A 24,775-nucleotide genomic window follows, 5' to 3' on the forward strand; every position below is an offset into this window, starting at 1 on the left:
TGAGTCTCGTGAAAATCATGTCTTCACTATTAAGTACAGAGTCACGATGACGGAAGGGATTTAAATTTAACTTGTTTTTATGTATATATTAGCTGTTGAGTCTCATGAAAATCATGTCTTCACTATTAAGTGCAGAGCACGATGACGAAAGGGGTTTAAGTTCAACTTGTTTTTATGTATATATTAGCTGTTGAGTCTCGTGAAAATCATATCTTCACTATTAAGTGCAGAGTCACGATGACGGAAGGGGTTTAAGTTTAACTTATTTTTATGTATATATTAGCTGTTGAGTCTCGTGAAAATCACGCCTTTACTATTAAGTGCAGAGTCACGATGAAGAAAGGGGTTTAAGTTCCAACTTGTTTTTATGTATATATTAGCTGTTGAGTCTCGTAAAAATCATGTCTTCATTATTAAGTGCAAAGTCATGATAAAACCATTCAAATTGAGACTTTTCGCCAGTAAGCTTTTCTTTTATTTTTTTAGAAAATTTTGGAATTTCTTTTTTCATGCCTCATTTTTGTGCTGAAATAATAAATAAAATATGAACAGCTAATACTATGAGGAGGAGTTGGTCATAGTCTTGTGTACCCATTTTGAGCACAAGTATTTCTGATTGAGTTGAGAATATTACTCCTGCCGTTCCATTTTAAGAAAAGACTTTTGAAATATTTGAAACATTTGTGTGGTTATAAATCATTTCATTATAGGTAAAAAAGGAATTTTAAAATTAAGTTATTACTAATTATAAAAAGATGACATTCTTTTTTGATAGACTAAAATATAAAGGGTGCCACATAAATAAGACAGAAGAGTAAGTTATAACATTTTGGCACTCAAAATTTACCAATTACTTTTAATCAGCTAATTCAAACAAACCTCAAATTATTAAATAAACCAAAATTTTAAAATGAGTAGTAAACATATATAAAAATATCCAAAAAGAAAAAAGAAAGTAAAAGAATAAACTGTTTTTTTCTTTTTCTTTTTTAGTGATTACAGATCCATAGTAATAATAAACAATAAAAAGAGGGAGAAGGTTAGATAGAAGTAAAAAGAGTTTTTTGGTAAACAGAATTCAAACTACTCTGAAATAGGATCAGAGTTGCAAAAACATTTAAGCCTTTGCAACTCTAGATCCTGTAGAAAGAAACAATAATAAAAACAAAAGAGAAACTTCTCATTATCTCACCAAACACACACACAAATTAGCTTTCTTTTTGTTGTGTATAATAATTATTACTATATTAGAACATCACCAACACGCCACCATCACAATCTTTCTTTCTGTTTTAAAAACCGTTACACCTTAACAACCGCTCACCAAAACCACAACTGTTCACTCCATTTTCACAACTACTGAACCGGAGATTATGGGTGAACCGGAAACGGGGATACCTAGCGGGTTGAACCGGATTAAAACAAGGAAGGACCGGCCGAGTTCAAGGCTAGTAGTAGATTGTAAGGATCATAAGATGATGATGATGAATGAGTCTTCATCACCTCGTTTAAAACAACACGACCAAAGAACACAACCTAAAGGACGTAAAGGTCTTTTTGCATCTACTTTTTTAGCTTTTAAATACAGTTAACATTTGTGTTATACGCATTAAGATTTTTTTTTTTTTTTTTGGTTAAATCTGCTTGTTTTAGGTTTTAGATACAGTTAACAATTGTGTTATACGCATTAGGATTAGGATATTAGTTTAATTTGATTTGTGCATGTGTATTTGTGGCAGTGGAAGAGAATATTAAAGTAATGGATAAAAGTTAGAATTTGAATAGTTAAATGTTTTTTTTTTGAAAATAATATTATCTATAAGGTGGTCTTTTTGCTAAATCTGCTTTTTTAGCTTTTAAATAGAGTCAACTATTGTGTTATACGTATTAGGATTAGGATATTTGTTCGCGCAGTTGCCTGAGTTTTGGATTATGAGATTGTTAATTGGATTAGTGTACTGTATTTGTATTTGTTCTAGTATTGGATTAGTGTATTGCTAAATCTGTTTTTTTTTTTTTTTTTTTTTTTTGCTTTTAATACAGGTAACATTTGTGTTTTATGCATTAAGATATTTGTTCGCGCAGTTGCCTGAGTTTTTTATTATGCGATTTTTAATTGGATTAGTGTACTGTATTTGTATTTGTTCTACGCATTGGATTAATGTATTGCTAAATCTGCCTTTATTTTAGGTTTTTAATACAGTTACATTTTGTGTTATACGCATTAGGATATTTGTTCGTGCAGTTGCTCAGTTTTGGATTATGAGGTTTTTAATTGGATTTCTGTATTGTATTTTTGCTAAATCTGCTTCTTTTTTAGCTTTTAGATACAGTTGACATTTGTGTTCTACGCTTTAGGACATTTGTTCGTGCAGTTGTCTGAGGTTTTGATTGTGAGATGTTTAATTTGATTTGTGTATTGTATTCGTGGCAGTGGAAGAGAATATTAAAGTAATGGATCAAAGTATGAAATTTGAATAGTTAAATGAATTTTTTAATATAATATTATTTATGGAGTGGTGTTAAGCATTTTGGAACGCCAGAGTGTAGTTTGCACTGGTCCTTTTGCTAAATCTGCCTTTTTTTGCTTTTATATATAGTTATCGTTTGTGTTATATGCATTACGATATTTTGGTCGCGCAGTTGCCGAGTTTTTGATTGTGAGAGTTTTAATTTGATTTGTGAATTGTATTTGTAGCAGTGGAAGAGAAAATTAAAGTAATGGATAAAAGTGGCATCAAAATTTAGAAATTGTGTTCAATTAGCAATTGTGTTAAGCGCATTACGATATTTTGCTCGCGCAGTTGCTGAGTTTCTGATTGTGAGAGTTTAATTCGATTTGTGTATTGTATTTGTGGCAGTGGAAGAGAATAAATCTACCCGTTTTAGCTTTTAGATACAGTTAACAAATGTGTTATATTTTGCTTGTGCAGTTGCCGAGTTTTTTAAAGTGAGAGTTTTATTCAATTTGTGTATTGTATTTGTGGCAGTGGAAGAGAATGTTGAAGTAATGGATAGGAAGTGGCATCAAAGTTTAAAATTTGAATAGTTAGTTGAATTTTTTAATACAGCATAGATTAATATTATATATTAAGCATTTTGGAACGCCCAGAGTGTAGTTGCATTGGAATGGAGGGAGTAGAAATTTTCTGTTATTTGATCTAGTCACATACTAGGATGAACATGATGCTGCCATTGGGCATCTGGATGGTGTATTAGCCATATTTTATCTGCATGTCCAAAAATAAAACCCTATTCTAATATGGATTGTAAAAAATAAAACTTTCAGTGACAATTAGTGGATTTTAGTTCAGATGAAGGAAGATATACTTTGGATTTAATAGTCTCCTGTCTAAAGAAGCTATTGGATCTCATCGAAAGAAGCTCTTAGACTTGGGACCAGGAGATTATTGAAATTGCAGAACTAATATCCGCTTTTGATTACTTAAGTCCTTCAGCTGAAAGATCCTTCTTTAAAAAAATAAAAAAAAAAAAAAAAAAAAAAAAAAAAAAGAAAGAAAGAAAGAAAGAAAGAAGAAGTCCTTCAGCTGACAGCTGTATGGTAAATTCTAGAAAAAAGTTGGTTTATACAGAATAATTTCCGTAATGAATGTATGTGCAGTCTAATGGTGACGTCTATCAGTAATTGAAAGAACAAATATTCAAATATCCTCTCCTACCAAATGAATGGAGAAGCTCGTTTGCCAGGGGGAAAGCTGATCATATATCTTCCTGAAATTGCAGTCTGAGCAAGTATACACTAAGCGATTAATGGCGAATGCTTCCGGTGCATAGATTACTTATTATTACCTAAACTTCGGAATTCCTTGTTAAGGTTTAAAACTACTTTGATTGCAAATTATCTAAGTGTGTGTCTGTTCATTCGATGAAATCTCCAACCCCTCTTCCTTCCTTCCTTCCTTTCTGATAGTGATGCAGGCACTCAAAGGAGACCTGTTTCTCTGATTCTCGGCAGCTCTTTTTTTCTGTCTATTTGGATCACTGTTCTAATGAATTTCTGGTCCCTTTACCTAATAGGACACCGTAAAGGCAGGAAGATAGCTAGTTGGTTTGCATCATATCTCTTTAAGGACTTAGATCAAGCTGGTAGTGGCTTTTCTTTAAACCAGGTAAGAAATGGTTCAGCTTGCACATAAAATTAGTTTCATTAAGTTACTCTGGAGTGTTATGCTATGGTTCTGCTTTTTATTTGCTGGTAATAGGAGATACCATGTGTCTCACTGGATGATAATTTGCAATTTAGGGGGCTGACAAGGAGGGTCCTGGAAGGAACGTGCATAAGATGGGAAAGCATGTGACAGTGAGGCAATCTTCCCAAGGAGCAATGCCTAATAGTAAAGCAAGCAAAACATTCAAAAGTTTTTCACATGAGCTAGGTCCAAAAGGTGGCATTCAACCATCACCTCCGCGAGCTCATAGCTTTAATGATCTAAAGGTATTTCTTTTGACATTTCTGGTTCTGGTATTTCCAGTTATTATGTGAGGCTGGTAAGTGATAATCATAGGAAGGAATTAGCTTCTGGTACTTCCAGTTATTATTTGAGGGTGGTAAGAAATAAGCTTATGAAGGAATTATGTTCATTTGAGAGTATAATGATCAAGAGAAGTAGGTCAGTTGGGTGGCTGGTATGATTTTTGATGTTCTGTATTAACTTTTCATTCCATTGAATGAGATGCAGGAGCTGCTTGGATCACTTCGTTTGAGATTTGATGCTGCAAAAGAAGCGGTGAACACAGAGCTAGGCGGTTTCTTGCAGGAGGTTGTAGAAATTGTACAGAAGAATGACTCCTTGCCTCTGGATGGACAAAAGATGGCTGAAGAACTTGTTGTTCTTGCTCAAGAGTGTATCGAGATGACCTGCTTAGAGTTTCGCTCCCAGTGTGAACCAATTGTCCAGGACCTGACTATAAAAAGACAGGAATGCCAAATAGGTCTTTTGAAGTGGTTGTTGACACGCATGCTTTTTATATTGACACGGTGCACAAGGGTGTTGCATTTTGCTAAAGACGGTGAGCCAGTTGATGAGACATCTCTGGCCAAGCTTAAAGAATGTCTAAATAGGATCCCTTCTGTTAAAACGGATTGGGTTCTCAAGCGAAGGATTTCAGATACGGGAGCTGGTTGTAATTTGAACACAAAAGCCGGTGGCAAATGCAGTTTGGACGAAGAAAAGACATCAAAAGTTTCCTCTGACTCACATCAGCAGAAATCTGAATTTATCTTGGATGGAAGTATCACTGCGCTCGAAAAAGATTCCATGTTTATTGAACCAACATCATCTTTTAATAACCATCCTGATATTCAGTCTAACATGAAACCAGTGAACAATATCAGCGACCGAATTAGTGGAGAATTGAGAAACGAGTGTAGACAACAGTTTTTGGATGATACTAATTTGGTGATCTGTAGAATTTGTGAGGACCTTGTTCCCACTGTTCACTTGGAGCCTCATTCCTATATATGTGCTTATGCAGACAAATGTGATTCGAAATCTCTAGATGTAGATGAGCGCCTTTTGAAATTTGCAGATTTACTTGAACAGCTTGTGGAGTCACGTAATTTAGGATTTCACACAACTTCTGAAATCCATGAAAATTCAAAAGTGAAAAGTGAAAATTCCGGGAACACATCTGAAGGTTATTCACCTAATAGGGGTGAGTGGAGAAGCAAAGGGATAGATGGAATGTTTGAGGATCTTCATGAGATGGATACTGCCAGTATAGAAGATTCTCCAATAGCAGCATTTGTTAATTTCAAGAGTCACTTGAGTACAAAGTTCAATAACTGTGGTCCACCATCTTCAACTGGGAGCATGACATCAGTATCCTCGACGAATACCCCTCGGGCAGTAAATTTTGACTTTTGGTTAGATCATAACAATCTTTCTGAGCTAGAGGATGTTCAGCAGGTTTGTCACTGTACTCTGAATTTTAATTGGCAATTTGTCTCAACTTAGTGAGAAATGTCCGTTGGTTTTTTCCAGCCATCCACCAATTTAGTAGTGAAGAAGCACCGAAGTTGGAATCCAAGTATTTCACTCCATATACTAAGGATCAATTAGAGAAAAATTACCACTTGAACTTCTATTGTCTGAGAGGAGGAAAAGGGAGTGAGAGAGAGAGAGAGTATGTGAACAAAATTATTGATTCTAATGCTGGTCATGATCATTTAGCAATATGGATAGCTATAAAAATTGTGTATAGCTCTTCCTTCTAGCGTATTAGATCTTTATAGTTCTCTAGGGTGGCTTACTAGGCGCGCTCCGTCTCTAAAAGTCTTTCCCTTTTTAACTCTGCATGGAAATCATGGCCTAATGAAGAGTTTGCTTATTTTTTGCAACACATTTTCCCCATTGGTGCGGTTGCATAAAACGAAACTTCTTTATTGATAACAAACCAATTAATCAATTTGGGCTAAATCGAAATAGAGTAGTGTTTTGTTTAGAGAATACAACAGATTCATTAATGATTATGTTCTGTGAGTTATCATCTCTTATTTTCTATTTCCGGACCTCTTTTAACCAGCTATTCTCCTTTTTGATTATAATCCTTATACCATTTTTGTCCCATTTCATGAGACAGTATTATACGAAGTTTAAGATATAATTGACTTGCATAATATATTAGTAATAGAGGAAGAAACTATTGAAGTAATGTTTGAAATGTTAGCTTGATAGTTTAATGAATTTGAAATTCTTATCCCAACTAGTTGCGATTGAGGTATAGTTGTTTATTGTTGTAATGAATTTGACATGTTTAAAAGTCGTGAGATGTAAAGAAATAAAAATGGTGTCTTGAGATCTCTCAAATTAGAAAAGGTATAGAGCACCCATGAGTTTGACTTGATGGTTGATGAAGTTGGAAAGAAGACGATGAGATGAGGATTCGAGTTCCAGGAGAGGCAAAAAATTCGGTGATTTCTTCCATATGCCTTGCCTTGGTAGAGTTATCCAATATCTGTACTAGGAGGAGGATGCAGGTTCCTAATGAAATAGTAGAGGTGCGTGAGAGTCGGACAAGACACCACCCTTATTAGAAAAATGGAAGAGCGCTGTATAAAGTGGGACAAGAGAAGCACTAAATAATTAATAAAAGAAAACTATGCAGGTCAATTACTTGGATGAGTTTGTACAGTTTCAACCTTTCAATTGAAACACATGACCTATCTATGTTTCGTTAAGATAATCCACCTAGTAATAACTCTTCAGGGCTTCTTATGTTTCTCACTTGTTTTTCAGTTTAAAGGATAAATAGGATCAGTCTGAACTTGGCATTTTATGAAATATCTTCTGAGTGATGATGACGTGAAGCTAATGCTGGTGTGTTTCAGAAGTTGATAGCTGATGTGTATTAGCTTACCACTTTTCCGTCTCCCTAGATTATTATTGTTGCAGAATCAAATATATTGTGCACGTGTAGATCAATAGTTTCTTTAATAAAGATCTAAGCACTTAACTCATTCCTGCATGTTACATGGGCTGATTTTGTCCTTCCTGCATGTTACATGGGCTGATTTTGTCCTTCCTGTTTCTTTTGCCTACTTAGATGGCTGATTTAGCAGATATAGCACGTTGTGTGGCGGGCACAGATCTTTCAGAAGAAGGATCTCATGAGCTTTTAATTGCGTGCATGCAAGACCTACAAGATATTTTACAAAATAGCAAGCTTAAAGCTCTTGTAGTAGATACATTTGGAGGACGAATAGAGAACCTTTTGCGGTACAACTTCTTTTGCTCATCTATATATGTTAGGATTTATAGATGAACCAGAGCTGACACCTGTTTCACTACATGCAGAGAGAAATATATACTTGCTTGTGATCTTGTGGATAGAAAAGATGCTTTTGGACCTTCTGAAGGCTCCAAAATGTTGGTGGATAATTCATCTCATTCTAGTATAATGTCAACTCCTTCAAGTTCGTCGCACAAAGAAAGAACAAGCATTGATGATTTTGAGATTATTAAACCAATCAGCAGAGGTGCCTTTGGCAGAGTTTTTCTGGCGCGCAAGCGGTCAACTGGAGATTTATTTGCAATCAAGGTACCTTTCAAGTCATGTTTAACTTCGAATCATCAATGTATAATTATATTCGGACAAATGAAATTATTTTACTCTTTTTCTTCTTATGTTTGTGGATACCAGTAGTTATGCATCTGTCATTCCTTTATGACAAAGATCTCGCTTTTGCTGTTTTCTAGGGATTGTGGGTGGAACACATATTTTTAGCATACAATAGCGAACTCATTTTTCGATGATGAAAAGAGTCATGCTGAAGTACAACGCTTATCACATGAATAACAAAAATCAAATAGTACCCATTAATTATTCCTTTTGACTTAGGGGGTTTGGGAGTTGGGATTGTAGCTTTAACAAGATGCTAGTTTTGTCAAAGTATGCCGGCTATAAGTACCTGAAAGACATGGAAGTCCAACTTCTATGCCAATCATTTACTGCTTTGTCACTGAACAGTTTTTCAGTTCATGCAGCGGATCCTGCGAACTGGAGAATGAACAAGTTGGTGAAGTTTGTGGATAGATTGAAGTATTTTAGTTATGCAACATGTGTTCTATCAATTACTATCTCATCGAATTATTTCTCTGCCTTGGGATTGTTACTGAAAACTTTTCTGTTATGACCAAATTGGTATTGATTTCTGACATAATGCCTTTCTTATTAGGTGCTCAAGAAATTGGATTTGTTGCGGAAGAATGATATTGAGCGCATATTGGCAGAGCGTAATATATTGATAACCGTCAGAAACCCTTTTGTGGTGATTACAGTTTATTTTATTTTATTCTATTTTTCCTTTTGTTGGTCTCAGTAGGATTTTTCATCTATTCCTTGATATATCAACCTTGTATCCGATGGAACTTACCTGCTACTATTATCGTCATTTTGCGTAGGTTTTGGTTGCAGTTAATGTTCCTTAATTAATTTTGTATGAGTATGTGCTCATGAAGATGCTTTCACTGTTGTAGGTGCGATTTTTTTATTCATTCACTAGCAGAGATTACCTTTACTTGGTCATGGAGTATCTTAATGGCGGTGATCTATTCTCTTTGCTTAAAAAAGTCGGTTGCCTTGAGGAAGATGTAGCTCGAACCTATGTCGCAGAATTGGTACTTTCTTGAGCCATCTTTGTCTTGAAATTTTGCAACCTTTCTAGCTCTTTGAAGGATGTGTTTTTCCCTTCTACAGGTCCTTGCTCTGGAGTACCTTCATTCTTTAGGAATCGTCCATCGTGATCTCAAGCCAGACAACATATTAATTGCACAAGATGGGCATATAAAGGTTGGTTCAGTATATCAGAGATCTTTGTAATGATGAGGAAGCTAAAAGAATTGTATTTTGCTGAAAGACAAGTGATTCTCAATGTGCCAGTATTGATAAAAACACCTACCCCACCTAGGTGTCCCGTATTAATTGCCCTAGTTTATATTTCTACGCTTTATTGAAGGATATCATGTTCTAATCTTGGGTATGCTTAAACCAGCTTACAGATTTTGGTTTATCAAAAATTGGACTTATGAACAGCACAGATGATCTATCTGGACCCGATACAAAGGATGCAGTGCTTCCTGATGTTGGTAGTCAGCAAGATCCAGATATATCGGGCAAATCTCAACGGTCAGCTGTTGGTACCCCTGACTATTTGGCTCCGGAAATTCTTCTTGGAACTGAGCATGGTGAGAAAGAAATTGCTATGCTAGACTTGGTGATATGCTGATACTCCATCCCCTTGTCACCTTTATCTAAACATAAGAACATAACATAAGTAAACTGGGATGTTAGGAGTGAGAATGAAAGGAACAGAAGTTGGATTTACTATCTGATTATATGTACAGGTAGTGCTGCTGACTGGTGGTCAGTAGGAATTATTTTATTTGAACTCATCACTGGGGTTCCGCCTTTCAATGCCGAGCATCCTGAGGTATTATAATACAGTTCATCGTTACATGTATTGCCATTCACATTGCAATTATCTGATATTACTTTTTGTTATATTGAAGTCATAGGAAATTTGTAACTCTTTCAGTTGTAATTTTGCCAGTCATAATATTAAATAGTTCTGACCTGGCCTTTCACTGAAGTTCACTCTGCAGTTTAAAACAATCGTAGTGTGTGCATGCGGTTTCTTGAGGGATAGATATTGACTCCAGTTGACAGATGTTAAGTTGGACTTTTAGGTTCATATAAACGTCAATGCAGCTAGGATGAGCTGTCATTCTTCACATATTTGCACTTTTACCGAAATTACAGGAATTTCCTTAATGAGAGTTGACAATGAATTCCTTTTTTTGTTTTCTTTGTTAGGAGCACTGATATTTAAGAAAGCTATCCAGCAAATATATAGCTCTAGATGACTTTGTAGTTTTTCAATTGGTATGGGGACTTGATCTTCTCAATACATTACAATTTCTGGCTTGACAGGTTATCTTCGATAATATTCTAAACAAGCAAATTCCCTGGCCATCTGTCCCAGAAGAGATGTCCTTTGAAGCACAAGACTTGATTGACAGGTTAGCTAATACCTTTTAAGTTCTATATATGCATCATCCTCTGGGGACCAATTTCACTGGCAATCTAGCATCCTCCAAAAGGATTATCAAATGGTCAGGTTGAAACTGCTTTATTCTTTCTAGGTATTTATTTTGTATTAAAGAATACATATAGATTTTGCATAGACTAGGTTGGTGGTAGGTTTCTTTTGGTGGCTGTAGTTTGATTATCTTGCAACAAATGTCTCTAGTTCTTATTGTAAATCTTCACCTCAAAATGGTGTTCCAGCTCCTGGGTTCTCTCTCAGTGCCACATTTCCAGTACCTAGGGGCTCTTTTTGATACCAATTTTTTATTTGTTTCCTCGAGCATTTGTGCTTCAATGACTCCATCTCACCTCAGTTACCCTGCTTGATTACTTCAAGAAAATTCAACTAGGAAAAGTTTACACTAAAATTTTCTCCTTGGACATCATTGATGTTGTTACCAGTTATTTTTCATTTGATACCTTAATAGTACCATTCATCCGTGAAAACGCAAGTCTAAATTACTTGGGCTACAAATTCAACCATATGATGTTCTCAATTTTGTCTTCTGGATGATCTAATTAAGTGGTAGAGTTTCACTGTAGGCTTCTTGTTCATGATCCAAATCAGCGCCTTGGAGCAAAAGGAGCATCAGAGGTTATCTTGTGCATATTCTAAAGAATAATACTTTCTTTATGTACTAGTTATATGGATAGAAACTACCATTATTGGTACTAACTTCCATCATTTACTCCACATTCCTACAGGTAAAAGCACACCAATTTTTCAGGGGAGTTGATTGGGATAATCTTGCCTTACAAAAGGTAGGCCTTACTGTATAAAAATTAGTTGAGTGGGTTTGAGCCTGTTCAGCTCTTCAATAATGTTTTGTTTAACATTTTCGGTTCATGATTTCTGGGGAGGGGACTGGGCAGCACACTTTGTTAACTATAGCTTCTCTATTTAGCTTCTCCCTCTCCAACCATTCTCTTTCCATTTTTTGTATACTGGAAATTGATAATTAGTTGAGTGCTTGTTAACTTGTATAATGGCCAATGCTGTTATTTCATTGAGCATAATGGTATATCTGTTAATATGTGTCTAGATTCATCCATATCATAGTTAGGAATGTCAGTAGTCAGAAGTGTTTCGTTCTTTTTTATTACATAGACTCTTATATAAGGAGCGCTCTTTTGTATCTTGTTATCAACAATTCGATAAGAGTTCTCTATCATTTCACATGATATCGTGGTATCAGAACATTTACAATCATTGAAGATACCTAAGGTTCTATGCTTCACTGACGAGCAAGTAAGGTTGTTCACTTGCCAGCCCAATTTTACATTCTTCCCTTTATCTTTCAATCTTGTTGAGATTTCTCTTCCAGCATTCTCCAACTTATTGCATGCTGTCTATCGGCAAATGTGTGCTATTAAGACATCAATATAGTTGTTGACCATAGTAAAACTTATCCCTTTAATTTTCCAAAAATGCATAGTAAAGTTTTATATTATCCCTTTTATTTTCCGAAAATGCATAGTAAAATTTTATCTTATAAACACATCGGCAGAAATCTCCTCACGCGCACATACCTCCCGGAAAAAATAAAGGCTCAAGTATAATAGTGCACGTATGACATGTATCATGTATCTAGATGTCATTAGCTTACATCAGCTAACATGTCAAGTTATCGGTTCATGTCAGCTGACCTGTCAAGTTAGCATTCATCTAGTTAGTGATCCATGTCAGTTAACATATCAAGTTTGCTTATTGTCCAGTCGGCATGTGTCACACAGCCATCAGTTCCACATCATCAAATACGTTGTCATGTTTACTACCACAGTAATAAATCGGCTACCATGTAATTTGAAAAATATCAGGTCATCCTTTTGGTTTCTTGACATTTTGATTCCATTTTTGCAATTTATTCTCTTAGATCAGGTTTGAGGAGTGCTAGAATGTATCTAGTTCGTTTTACATATTTAGCTTAATTATATTGAATACTATTAAATGTGGTAGTTTGTAGTTGTGCTATAGTTATAGTTTGAAAACTTATCTATTTCATGTGGCCTAAAGTTCTAATAACGAATGCTCACGTATGTTGATCTCCTTTTCAACTAAAGTTTTTCTCTGTCCTTTCTGTCATATCAGTGGTTTTAATTGGACCAACTATCCCTCATGCTACAAAAGAGAGTTATTTAGTTTGATGTAGATTTCTTAAGTTTTTCTCTGTTCTTTCTGTCATATCAGTGGTTTTGATTGGACCAACGATCCCTCATGCTACAAAAGAGAGAGTTATTTATTTTGATGTAGATTTCTTTTCTTTGATTTCTGATTGGTTGTCTGTAGGCGGCCTTTGTACCACAAACTGATGGTGTTGATGACACAAGCTATTTCATATCCCGGTATGGTCTAAGTGGAGTGCTAGATGATGAAGATTGTAATGATTCTGCTTCTGACACCTCTGAGTTATCCTCGAACTCTGGACTTGAGGTAACCTATGTTCTCCATGTAATCATTCACTTGTCCAAGTATACTCAATGCTCATTGTATCACCATGTTGTATCATTCGATAATCATCTCTGGAAGCTATTGCCCCAACATAAAACGGATGGGGAAGCTGTTCAACTTTAAGATGGTCATTGGATGGATCGAAATGGTTAAGACTTGATCACGACTAGCTACCTACATACCATATTGGAGAGGACCTACCGGCATATGACCATTCAGCATATGCTGCATGACCTACTCTAGTGTTCAGCAAATGCATACCAGAACCTAATGCAAGAATGCACTTGAACTCGTTACAATAATAAACTTAAAGCAGGATACCATTTCTACATTACTCATATAAACTTTTAGATGTTGAAATCTGGCATGGATGTCTCTATTGATGTTTCCTTTTGCAGAATATGGATGAATGTGGTGATCTCGCTCAGTTTGATCCTTCTCCTCTTGATCTATCCTTGATGAACTTTTCTTTCAAGGTATGCCATGATGTCTACTATATATAATCTTGAATGCTCAACCACAATCATATTGTTAGATTTAATCAGAAATATCGACAAATTCTTGTGGAGCCCGAAACAAAAAATAAAATAAAATTTAGCAGAATGGAATCAGTTTACCGGGCTGAGTTTTACTTTGTAAGCAGTAAATAAGTAAACAAATAAAGTGAAGGAGAAACCGTTAGAACTATATCTGACTTTTGATTTATGATCGGAACAAGAACAGCAAATCTGTGTGAGACTTTTTTAACCATGTGTTCTAATTTGCTCTTAACCGTTAGAACTGTATTTGACTTTTGATTTATGATCAGAACAAAAACAACAAACGTGTGTGACTTTTTAACCATGTGTTCTAATTTGTTCTTCAAGCAGAATCTGTCTCAGTTAGCATCCATCAACCATGATATGCTCTTACAAAGTGGAATCGATTCGTCAAGGTGCCCATCTCCATGTAAGGGTCCAAGTGAATAAGCTTATCTTCTTTCAGTTTCATCAATCCAAATAAATGGAACTAAATAGAAGGTATTGTAAAGGGGGGCGTACCCCACTGTTCACATGGACATTCGTCAGATCTCTCATAGAGAAATGGATGATACTAGCCTGGGTGACATTCTGACCCAACGTTCTCAGCGACAAGGTTTGTAGCTCAGTGGTACTAGTGGGAGTTTTTGACAACAATAGTCCTCTCATGTCCTGCCCTTCCCCTGTGACTCACTAGCACACTCCTGGCTGTTTGCGTTCTTGTTGGCATCTGACTAATGATAGAAATCTCTCTCTAGTAGTTGTTCAATCCGACCCTAAGAGTGAGAGGAGTTCTTGGAATTCACATTGCCTTTTACGGCTTGGAATTCCTATTGTATAGAATAATTCTTGAGGGTTCGATTCTCAGTATTCTCTATCTCCTTTTCTCATGCAATAGAAAAGAAGTTCAAAAATATCCAGCATTCCCATTCTCAAGTTATACCTTTCGCATGGTTGACAAACTGAAGGCAAACGCAGGTTATGTGTTCCAGAACTTGTTAATATCTGTTAAATTAGAAATTGAAATATTAGCTTAGCATATCTCAGTTTGGACCCTTGGAAGATAAGCAATGATAGTTACGACTGGAGATGATCTAACAGAAACATGCTCACTTGTAGGCTGGTAGCATCTAAGAAATGAATTTTCGCTGGCAACAATTACAATAATTAGTCTCACTATTTAAACAAATTAAACACGTCATCATTAAGATCTTCATCCTCGACTCCAGTTGAAAATAAGGAAAGACATTTCATTTCTCGACACTCCATACAAAGATTTCTTCTCTACATCCATCCATGTGACTGCCATGGACGATTTCAGTAATACAACCACTTGCAACGCTCCACCGGACCTAATAAACTTCGAAAGTTACTAGGACTACAGAAATTACCCAGCTGACTGCAGACAAAAAATAGTACTTCATATCCTATCATAATAATCAAGAACTGAAGGCAAAATCGGGAAATGGCACAAAATGACCCATTACGATTTGGATTGGAGAAAATGCGTAATGTAACTAAATTACCATTTATATTTATAATAATAAATTATCGAACTTGGGGGAGAATGACCTTCACTCCTCCCCAGGAACTTTAACCGCTCTTGAATTCATGCTACTTGCATAACAGTCAATTAAATCAACGTTCGAACAATATCGTTAACCATGTAATCGCTGGAAAAAAAAAAAAAGTTACCATGTAACCCAAGAAGCTCATCTTACAGCCGTAACTAAGGTTGCAAAAATAGGTATGTCATGTACAATTAAAAACTAACTTAGATGCAAAAGAGTTCCAAACGAAGTGTTAAAACTGGTGAAAATATAGAATGACGCGAGTACAGCAAATGGTACGAGGAATGAGTGTCTCAGCATTGTACTCGATTCTTCGAAATTCGCCACAAAGTGAACAAGCTAGACAGGAATAGGGAGGCCTTTCTTCGCCATGCTATCAAGGACATCATTCAGAGCTTGACAAAGACCCATGATCTGCAAAGATTAGCATCGTTGTCAGCACTAGTCAATAAAACCTTGAAAACAAGAAAGACAGCGTATGGTATGACGAAAGTCCCTTTTCATGAAAAATGTTTTCGGTGTTTGATTGGTGACTAGAAATCGTTATAAAACATATATAAAAAGTTAATCATGTTATCAAAAAATCAGAGTGTTTTGATGAAATGTTTTAGAACTAGAGACTAAGTGTTGGTTGAAGCAAGTAAAATGAAGTTCAAAATCCAGATAGTTACAAGGAAAAAGATTTTCTCCCACACTGTAACAGAATTCATTTTCGCCAATTTAAAGGAAAATGTTTACCCTGGAAAAATGACTTGCCTCGTACCAAACACACCCAAAGACTCAACCTTTACAAACAAGAATTTACACTACAAGCATGTAGCGTAAACTACCCAAACGGGTTAATTATTACACCTGCCTTCTATTCACATGTTAAGAACTTTACGATGCGTGGAGTTTTACTTATTTCACCATAAAACAAGAAGTTTGACGCCTTTTAGATTTTCCTTTCTCCTTTTTAGGGTTTAAAGGAAATTCCTAAACTTAACACAAGTGTCAAGCTGATGATAAAAGAAACATAAGGTAGATTTCCAAGCACATTAGAAACTAAATCACCTGTTGATCCCATTGCTGCAGTTCTTCAGTGTCATCCTCGAAATGTATGACGCCTTCAACCTGACAATGAAATCAACTTAAAGCAGAGCATGTCGAGAATAGAAGATGAAGGATGTAGTTGCCTTAACTGCGGGTAGGGACGAAAGAAGGAATATACTGCACACATGTGCTCCCTACCTTATACCACGCAAAGACATAAATTTGACCAGTTTTAAAAAGACAATAGATGCTAAAGAAACTCATTTATTGTCTCCAAACCATATTTATCGTAGTTTGAAAATATATTGCATACACTGCTCGTTAAATACATCTCTAGATCTGCATAGTCATTAAGAATTATTATACTACGACAAAATCCTTTAGTGCTAAATGGCACCGTCGATCTCATAAATAATACGATTAAAATGGCTTAGAAACAAATTTATCATATGCAACAGTATCTTCCCCAACAAACAACAATCCAAGCATAGTCACTATCAGCACTACGGGCAGAACATGGAATTCGAGAATGTATATATGGCATACATGGACACTCTGTACTGTACCCAAAGCTAGCCAGTGACAAGCCATCACCCAATATCATTTCCTCCTCTTTTTAAGGACAGATAAAAATGTGTAGATGGAATTATTAATTGAGAAACTTACCTGATCAATAGATCCCCGCATTCTATCTTCGAAAATCATTCTTGAAGCAATTTTCTCAGCCTGCATAAAAAAATTGTTAGACCTCACTTAGTTACAGATGGAAATGAAGCAGCACGGTTGCTAATTGATCTCGGTACACAAACACAGCCATGGCAAGCAATAAGAGAGTGATGGAAACATTTTGACATGTATGATTGAGTTAGTTACATGGTGTTTAACTTATTTGTGAGGCAAGCACAATTGCAAATTGATTGTAGTACAAAAATGCCAATCAATAAGCAAGAATGGGAGAGGCATGTCCAAATACTGTGAAGCAGCATCTTTCTCTCACAAAGAGATATCCTATTTTTTAATAAGGTAACTCAAAAATAAATCCTACTTGAAGACCTCAAAGGCCGGGTGGCATAGGCTCAGAATCAACTTCAAAAATGCATTCGGAGTAATATCACCTTCATTATCATCCCTCTATCATTTACTGTTTAAACTTGACGGATTTACCCAGAAACAATGGCATAAGTAGGATGATAGAACGATGCTTTTTTGCAGCATAGCATGAGAAAACAATTCATATGTTTCTTCATTTGATATTTGCTTTAAGGATTAGATGTCACCCAACAAATAGTCCAGCAGGGACTAAGAATTACTGCAAATAGATTAACCGAGCCACCTTACCACCCAAAAACCCCCAATTCTCACATAATTCCTACAACAGTCACAACGACTCAGAACCCAGCCTATAGTTATAAATATAGCCCAAGATTACAACAACTACTATGCCTCAACCCTAGCTAGCGGGGTTGGCAATAAAACCCAAAAAGTTAGCTCAAGAACAGAAAAAATTAAGAAAATAGCTTAACAACATCATTAGGTACCTTTTGAGGGGGGATGCCCAACAAAGTGCCCAACTCATCAAAACTGCCACAGATCAGCAAGGGGATTAGATTAGATAATAGCACAGCATGAGCTATGAAAAATCTAAACCATGAACAAGTAGAAGATAAGCTTCCTTTCTACCTTATATTTGTATAAAGTTTGCTAGCACTCAAGAGATTATGCTCAATCATAGCACGATCCAAAACTGTAAAGTTATCAGGCAAAAGTGCTTGCTGTAGGACACACAAAAAATAAGATACACAGAGAGAACACATCAGATAATGTACTTTGACATTTCGAAAAAGTAATGCAGAAAAAAGGGGGGACCTGATGTGGTTTCAACTCTTCTGCAAAAGCATCAATTTCAGGTTTTCTCAAGATTCTCTCTAGATAGACCTGAAAATTTCAAATTAAACATAACTTAATTTTTCTTTTAGAAAAAATAGTAGCTAGGTAAAAAAATCTGGCATACAGATAATAGCACAAGGGCAACTTGGCATGAGAAAAGGAGAAAGGGAGCTATGCAGATTGTATGAAGCAGCAAATGAAGTACCTTCTGTAAGATTGGATAGATTTTTAATTTGGAGCAACGCTCATCCTGTAAAAAAAAAAAAAAAAAGGATTAGCAAAAACTGAAGAAATAGCACACGGGAGGGGGATCAGTGTATCTTCTTTAGGCAGTCATTTGAGACCCATATAAAAAATCCAAATATGACGACACGATGGGAGATCTAGACGGAACTTGTCCAAGAAAACTAATTGACCTCAAATTTTCAAAGATTAAGGTGACAGTAAATTTTAGCAGATATTAGACCACAGAATGACATGTCCTCCAACTATAATCACCTAGTTGTGGTTACCATTTCCTTGGTGCTATGCACCTGCCCTTTCCCGTGAGTGGTCTCACATTCTTGGCAAATGAGAGCAAATATCAAATTACTGAATTAGAAAGTTCATACACTTATGACAAGGAGTGTTACTAAAAGTGAAAAGCGCAAGAAAGCCACAAAACTCTGGGGGCTTAAGGAAGAAGGCACAGCGCACTCTTCTTTGAACTTAGCCCACAATTTCGTTATAACTCAAAATTACAGATAACATTACTAACTCCAATAATTCAAGATACAACCAAGATAATATTAATCCCGATAACTTAAATAAATATCATTAAGGTCTTAATTCAACAACCCCACGGAAGATAATTTCCACAACAACCTGCCAATTAGTAGCACTCTTTGACAATAACAATCAAAACGTTTAAAGCTCTGAGTCATTGCATCCTTACTTTGTACAGTGTGGCAAGTACACGAGATCGTTGAGGACCTGCTGCAGCCAAAATTGTGCACGTCACAGCAGCTGCCAGAGCTTGCTCTAACGCAGCTTCATCAATTTCTCTGTAGCGTAAAGAACCATTAAGCATCATGTTATGCTCAATTAAAATATTGTAGGCATAGTACCAACGACAAAGATCACAGACATAATGATGTGTGCAACATTATTCAAGCCAAAAGCTAAACCTTTGATCTCGGAACATAAGCATATTCTTAGTTTTCCTAAGCTGTGGACATTATTGGTTTCGCTTGGATCGCAGACTATATTGACATCGAATTATTGAACTCAACAAGTGCCCATATATACAATGAATAAAATTTAAAGTGTCTGCTGCCTTTTCCTCGGGGCTTGTAAATCTATGTGCACAATCACTAGCAAGACAATTTTAAGTGATCAAAATTGCGGAGATAAGCATTATTTTTTCATAGTAATATTTTCTGGAAAACCTACTCGTCACCAATTTGTCGCTTCTCAATCTGAGAAATGTCATAGTAACGCAAGGCAGCTTCCAAGAATTTTCTCTTCAAATCTAAAATCCTAGCATAGCAAACCTGAAATAATCGTTCAGGAAATAGTTGGTATATTAGCCGGTGATGGTGACATACTCAAAAATTAAAAAAGCCCTACATCATATAATAACAACCTTGTATTGCAAACTCAATACTTCATTCTTAACGTTGTTAACTTTATAGGAACCTTTATGTATAAAAGCTTCTGCATTAACTGCATCATCATCCTGCCAAACAAGGAATTGAACATTGTTAGAATGCCAAGGAGAACCAAAACAATGGAAGTAAAATGAACTTCCTCAGATCAACGCATAAATAGCAGACAATAGCAGGGTGCATAGGAGCAGTACAGGAACCAAATCTACAACACTAATTTCCTTTGATAGTAAGCAGAACAATGCATTTTAAAGGACACCAAGGGGATACTTCGGATGTACATAGCACACTAGTTAACAAATCACATTAGCACCATACAAGGTTTTACTCGTCAAGAAGAAAGACAATGTTGGTACAACTTGCAGAATAAATGCCACATACAAAGAAGCTCACATACTACAGTCTACATATTCATTTGTTACCTTTTTCTTAAAAAAATATGAGTACGTACTCATTTGTTTCCTACTAATCCAAAACAAAAAAAGACTCGTCTTTGCTCTTCTGGAATCCATGTCAGTTTTCCATAGCCATAAAGCAAAGAAAACGATTTGGGACAATAGAAAGCAGGATAAAAGTTTTGTCTCTGTTTTGATACTACTTCCAAATCCCATACAGCTTCCCAGGGAAATCTCACATAGAAGACTAGGCTAAATAATAAATATTGTAACAATTTTAAAACTACCAGATTGTAAAACTAATTCAAATAAAAATTACCAAAGCTAGGAAGAGATTGTATCCGACTCTTGCATATATATTAATTTTCCTCTCATTCTCCGCCGAGATAGCGTCACTGAAAGTATTTAACGATTCAGAAAAAGACTCGGATTCAAGCGGGGAAGACCAATTCTGCTGGGGAATTTCATTCTCAGCTAGATAAATGTTCTTCTTATAGCTTTTGCTCAACTCCTTTTGTGGCCTCTTTTCTTTTACTCTCTTTATTTTTTTTACACCCCTCCCCCAGGAGCTTTTGCTCCCTTGATGACTCGATCCCACAACCTTCGGGTTGGAGGTGGAGGGTGCTTACCACCTGAACAACCCCCTCTTATCAAAGATAAACTTATATGATTCTTCAAAGATGTTAAAATTTACTACAGTATCTCTCTTCTTTTTTTTTTTCCCAAGACCAACATCAGTGTTAAATGAGAACCTCCCGAAACAGAGGTTTCTACAAACTTAACACTGACGGATCCTCTTTAGGAAACCCAAGCCCAGGGGTAATTGGTGAGGTGGGGTGATTAGAAACAGGAATAGTGATTAGAGGGAACAACTACCACCATAAATGCTCTATCTGAATTGCTAGTTCTTATGCAGGGACTTAAAGTTGCATTGGAAAATGGTTTCGCCCCACTGGAAATTGCTATTGATTCTACAAAGGTAATCAGAATGATTAACAATGATCATCTACCTTACAGTTCTATTATTCATGAATGCAGGTCTCTGATACAAAGGCTGGAAAACCCATAGATAAAACATAGCAATTGAGAGCGGAACAGGGTTGCGCACCTCCTCGCAAACGAAGGAGCTAGGAAAAACTTTTCTTTATAACAGTGGTGTCTGGGCCAGCTTACGCGCACCTCAACTAATTCCAGAGGGTACCTTCTACCTCATACCAGCATAGGTACGGGATCCACCAAGGCTTGGACAGATGGGAAGATATCACCTAGCGCTTTTAGCTTCTATTGGGAATTGAACCTGAGACCTCATGGTTCTCAATCCACTTCATTGACCACTAGGCTACACCCTTGGATGCAGCTGAAAAACTATTTTGATAGAATCAAACTTTTGGTAGTTCCTGTGTTTGCCAATGAAGCAGTTTGGGCTAACATTCTAGGAACTACTTTTGATCGGCAAGTACCAGTTTGTAATAGTATCCCAGTAGTCGATACTCTTGAACTACAACGAAGCCCTACAGCTCAAACTACCATGTAATTATTTCCGTATTATTTATTTTCTTCTATGTGTGTGTGTGTGTGTATTCTATCCAATTTATAAGATAAAAAAATTTAATAAGTCACTCTAGCGCATATATTAATGGATACTCTTTAGCGCAGATCAATTGTGACACAAGTTGAAAGGTGTACCACCAAACAAGATCTTTAACTTGGAGATATTTACTTGGCATCAGAAAAATAGGAAGAAAAAAAAAAGGAGAAAAATCCAACCTCGAGATATAGACGAGCAATTTGGACACATTTTGAAAATATGAATGTGTCATCAACAACTCTGCATAACAAGAGACAGTGCAAAGATAGAGATTTCAGGTTTCAAAGAATAGTTAAGGGACACAGCAGGCAAGCAAAGATAAGTAAAAGTATGACGGAAACCTCATTGCAGAGTCTAAATCGATGCCACTAAGCATCTGGGCTGCTTTTGACCATTGTTGTTCAGACTCGTACAATTCTGCTAGTTTCTCCCGAATGATCAACACCTGCAAAGATGGGATTTTGTTTTAGAACTGGGCATTAAAAACATAAGATATCAAAAGAACCCGTATGTGGAGGATCACTCGATGACAGCAGATAATCTGGTGAGTTCCAATATTGACCTTCCTCTGTGCCATTTTCTCAAAACAAAAATACTAGAGGCATCAAATTTTAAGATGACTATCATTTCCGAAAACAAATTATTAATCACAAGATAAACAAATAATTCAGTGACTTCGGTGCTAGCCCACTCTCAAAAAATTCAGTTCTTAAAATCAACTCCATCAAAAAGGAATCAAAAGTGTTGATATGCTACAGTTCCAATCAACACACCAACTCAAAAAAGACACTCTATAATAAACAACTCCATGGTCCCAATGTGAGGTGCAGCCCATGTATAGAGTTCCTGGTACTACACTCAAATTCTTTTTTAGCCTATTATTTTAATTGGTTTCAATAAAAATTAAGATGCTAAAATTTAGTGGTCAATTAGAGAGAGGTTACTTTCTGAAAGACAATTTTCCTTTTGATGAAGTAGACAATTATTTAGAGACTTCTCATCCCTTTTTTCCTGATAAGTACTTCCCATCCCATTCTTTAGGTGGTAGAAATGCCGATTCAATAGTTCTCATTCTACATACCATGTTCCTCTCTGTAAATTCTCAGGATAGAGCATTCTTGTTGTTTTCTTATGAAGTTCTAAGAGATGAAATTACAAACATCCAAATGCTGCACCCTTACAAATACATATACACCACCAATGATGCAACAGCGGAAGCAAAATGAAAAACAATTTAAACTGACCCTAGTAGAACAGAGTCATTCTGAAGCACCAAAATTTAGAGCTATTTAAGGCCTTAATATAAGTCCAAGAATAGTTCAGTATTGGCACAAAATAGAAGCATCAAGCATACCTGTTCTTCAAAGGACACCACACGAGGCTGTATCTGGTTGAGAGTATAGTGTGCTACTTCCTTTTGAACTTCGGGTTCCAATCTACCGAGTTCCTGTGCAAATGTCTGCAATAGCTGCCTTGATACCACCAAGGGCATGTCATCCGATAACACTGCATAATCGTACACAATCTCAATCAAACAACAGCGGCTCAACACCAGACCAGTTAAAATCACTATAAAATGTTCTATATCGATTTCAGCTAAGAAATATACAACATGAATATAAAATAAACAGCAAATTTATGATGAGATAGAGAGAGAGATCATAACTGCACTGCATAACAGCTTGTTTGGATGGTTGTTACCTTTTGTATTGTATTGTGTTGTTACTTTAAAAACAACATTTGTTTTGATTGTTACTTAAGTATTATTGTATCGTATTTTGTGTAAACGACCGATTTGGAGTTATCACGTCGTTCCCTTGTTTATTTTTGACATTTTTTCTTTACAAATCTAATAATCCTAGTACACCTTTGTCCTACCTTTTTATAGTAGCTCTACCTCGTACCCTACTTTTCTTGTAGGTTTGTCTTTCAAATTGTTGATATGTGACATTATGTAATGATGGGAAACGATACAATCTAGCCAAACATTGCATTCATCAAAACGTTACAGTATGATCCAATACAACACAATACAATATAGAGTTAATGGTCAAAAATACACCCGCATTGATCACTTTTTTTTTTTTTTGAGAAAGGTAATAATCTATTAGATGTTCACTTTTATTACCTAAACGATGATCGTTCAGGTAGGAAAAGGGAACAACTAATAGTTGAGGTGTTTTGATAATAAGTTGGTGATAGTTCAGGTAGAAAACACGCACACATGATAGTTCAGGTAGTAAACACGCACACCTAACAGTTCACATAGGAAACTCACGAAAAAATAATAGTTCAGGTGTGTTTTTAACCATTATCTCTACAATATAATACGATACATTATGAAACAATATGTAACAACCATCCAAACAGAGTGTTAATCGTACACAATCTCAATCAAACAGCGGCTCAACACCAAACCAGTTAGAATCTGACTATATAAATCTTCTATACTTTCACCTAAGAAATACACAACATAAATACAAAACAAACAACAATATGATGTAAAAAAAAGTTACTGTGATCGATGAATTGCTTGGTTTGTTGAATATCGCTTGATGCGAGAACAGTGGAGAGAATGTGTTTATACTGTTCGATTTTTTGGCGTTGGTCACTGATCGCAGAGGCGCTAGCAAACGCACTCTCCATTGCGATTATTAGGGTTTATTATTATCTCTCACCAAATCTTCTCCAATACGTAATTTTGGGAGTGTTGAGTCGAGTTCTTTTTACTTTTTCTAAGCGTTAATGGAAGAGCTTTGAAACTAATTTTTGTTTGGCCTATAAATAGGGATTTGATAGTCGATGAATGTGTTGCCCGGTTTGGTTTATGGGCTCGAATACACCTTCGAACATGGAATAAGAAAGGCTTAATGCATATGCGCCCCTAAACTTGTGCTTTTTTTATATTTTCGCATTTCAACTAAATTCGTACTCAAGTCTGTCTATCAAATACAATCTGACTTACATAGTATTAAATTTTTAATATAGCAACATATTAATATATAGTCTAATTTAATTTTGCTATCTTTTATTTAAAATTAGCAGCAATTAAGAGGGGAAAAAAGAGTAGTTATTAACTAA

At 35.9% G+C, this 24,775-nt stretch overlaps 2 protein-coding genes across 2 annotated transcripts; one reads left to right on the forward strand and one right to left on the reverse strand.

The window, feature by feature from the left end:
* Window positions 1-1,054: 1,054 nt before the first annotated feature.
* LOC132033251 (probable serine/threonine protein kinase IRE4) lies at window positions 1,055-14,489 on the forward strand. Its single transcript, XM_059423171.1, has 17 exons — window positions 1,055-1,551; window positions 4,039-4,130; window positions 4,265-4,456; window positions 4,701-5,930; window positions 7,567-7,739; window positions 7,818-8,061; window positions 8,699-8,791; window positions 9,000-9,140; window positions 9,220-9,312; window positions 9,515-9,707; window positions 9,867-9,952; window positions 10,453-10,541; window positions 11,152-11,203; window positions 11,314-11,370; window positions 12,896-13,039; window positions 13,456-13,533; window positions 13,927-14,489. Exons 1-17 carry the CDS (start codon window positions 1,374-1,376, stop codon window positions 14,023-14,025), a joined length of 3,234 nt encoding a protein of 1,077 aa, XP_059279154.1. The 5' UTR covers window positions 1,055-1,373; the 3' UTR covers window positions 14,026-14,489.
* A 685-nt stretch (window positions 14,490-15,174) lies between these two features.
* Window positions 15,175-24,530, reverse strand: LOC132033253 (COP9 signalosome complex subunit 4). The gene is made up of 14 exons (XM_059423172.1): window positions 24,211-24,530; window positions 23,049-23,200; window positions 22,036-22,139; window positions 21,874-21,934; window positions 19,690-19,782; window positions 19,497-19,597; window positions 19,000-19,108; window positions 18,271-18,315; window positions 18,045-18,113; window positions 17,859-17,950; window positions 17,717-17,759; window positions 16,845-16,904; window positions 16,200-16,259; window positions 15,175-15,560 (listed from the first exon to the last, which is right to left on the reverse strand). Exons 1-14 carry the CDS (start codon window positions 24,338-24,340, stop codon window positions 15,486-15,488), a joined length of 1,194 nt encoding a protein of 397 aa, XP_059279155.1. The 5' UTR covers window positions 24,341-24,530; the 3' UTR covers window positions 15,175-15,485.
* Between the last annotated feature and the right edge of the window lie 245 nt (window positions 24,531-24,775).

The sequence above is a fragment of the Lycium ferocissimum genome, chromosome 10 (assembly GCF_029784015.1).
Source record: "Lycium ferocissimum isolate CSIRO_LF1 chromosome 10, AGI_CSIRO_Lferr_CH_V1, whole genome shotgun sequence".
NCBI classification, from domain to species: Eukaryota; Viridiplantae; Streptophyta; class Magnoliopsida; order Solanales; family Solanaceae; genus Lycium; species Lycium ferocissimum.

Excerpts from the sequence above, each read along its gene's own strand:
- LOC132033253 (XM_059423172.1), bottom strand. The coding sequence starts at position 24,340 with ATGGAGAGTGCGTTTGCTAGCGCCTCTGCGATCAGTGACCAACGCCAA. Across the intron at positions 18,114-18,270 it reads TCTATCCAATCTTACAGAAG|GTCTATCTAGAGAGAATCTT; the intron begins GTACTTCATTTG and ends TGAAATTTTCAG. Across the intron at positions 17,760-17,858 it reads AAACTTTATACAAATATAAG|TTTTGATGAGTTGGGCACTT; the intron begins GTAGAAAGGAAG and ends GATCTGTGGCAG.
- LOC132033251 (XM_059423171.1), top strand. The coding sequence starts at position 1,374 with ATGGGTGAACCGGAAACGGGGATACCTAGCGGGTTGAACCGGATTAAA. Across the intron at positions 8,792-8,999 it reads CCGTCAGAAACCCTTTTGTG|GTGCGATTTTTTTATTCATT; the intron begins GTGATTACAGTT and ends TCACTGTTGTAG. Across the intron at positions 9,708-9,866 it reads TCTTCTTGGAACTGAGCATG|GTAGTGCTGCTGACTGGTGG; the intron begins GTGAGAAAGAAA and ends TTATATGTACAG.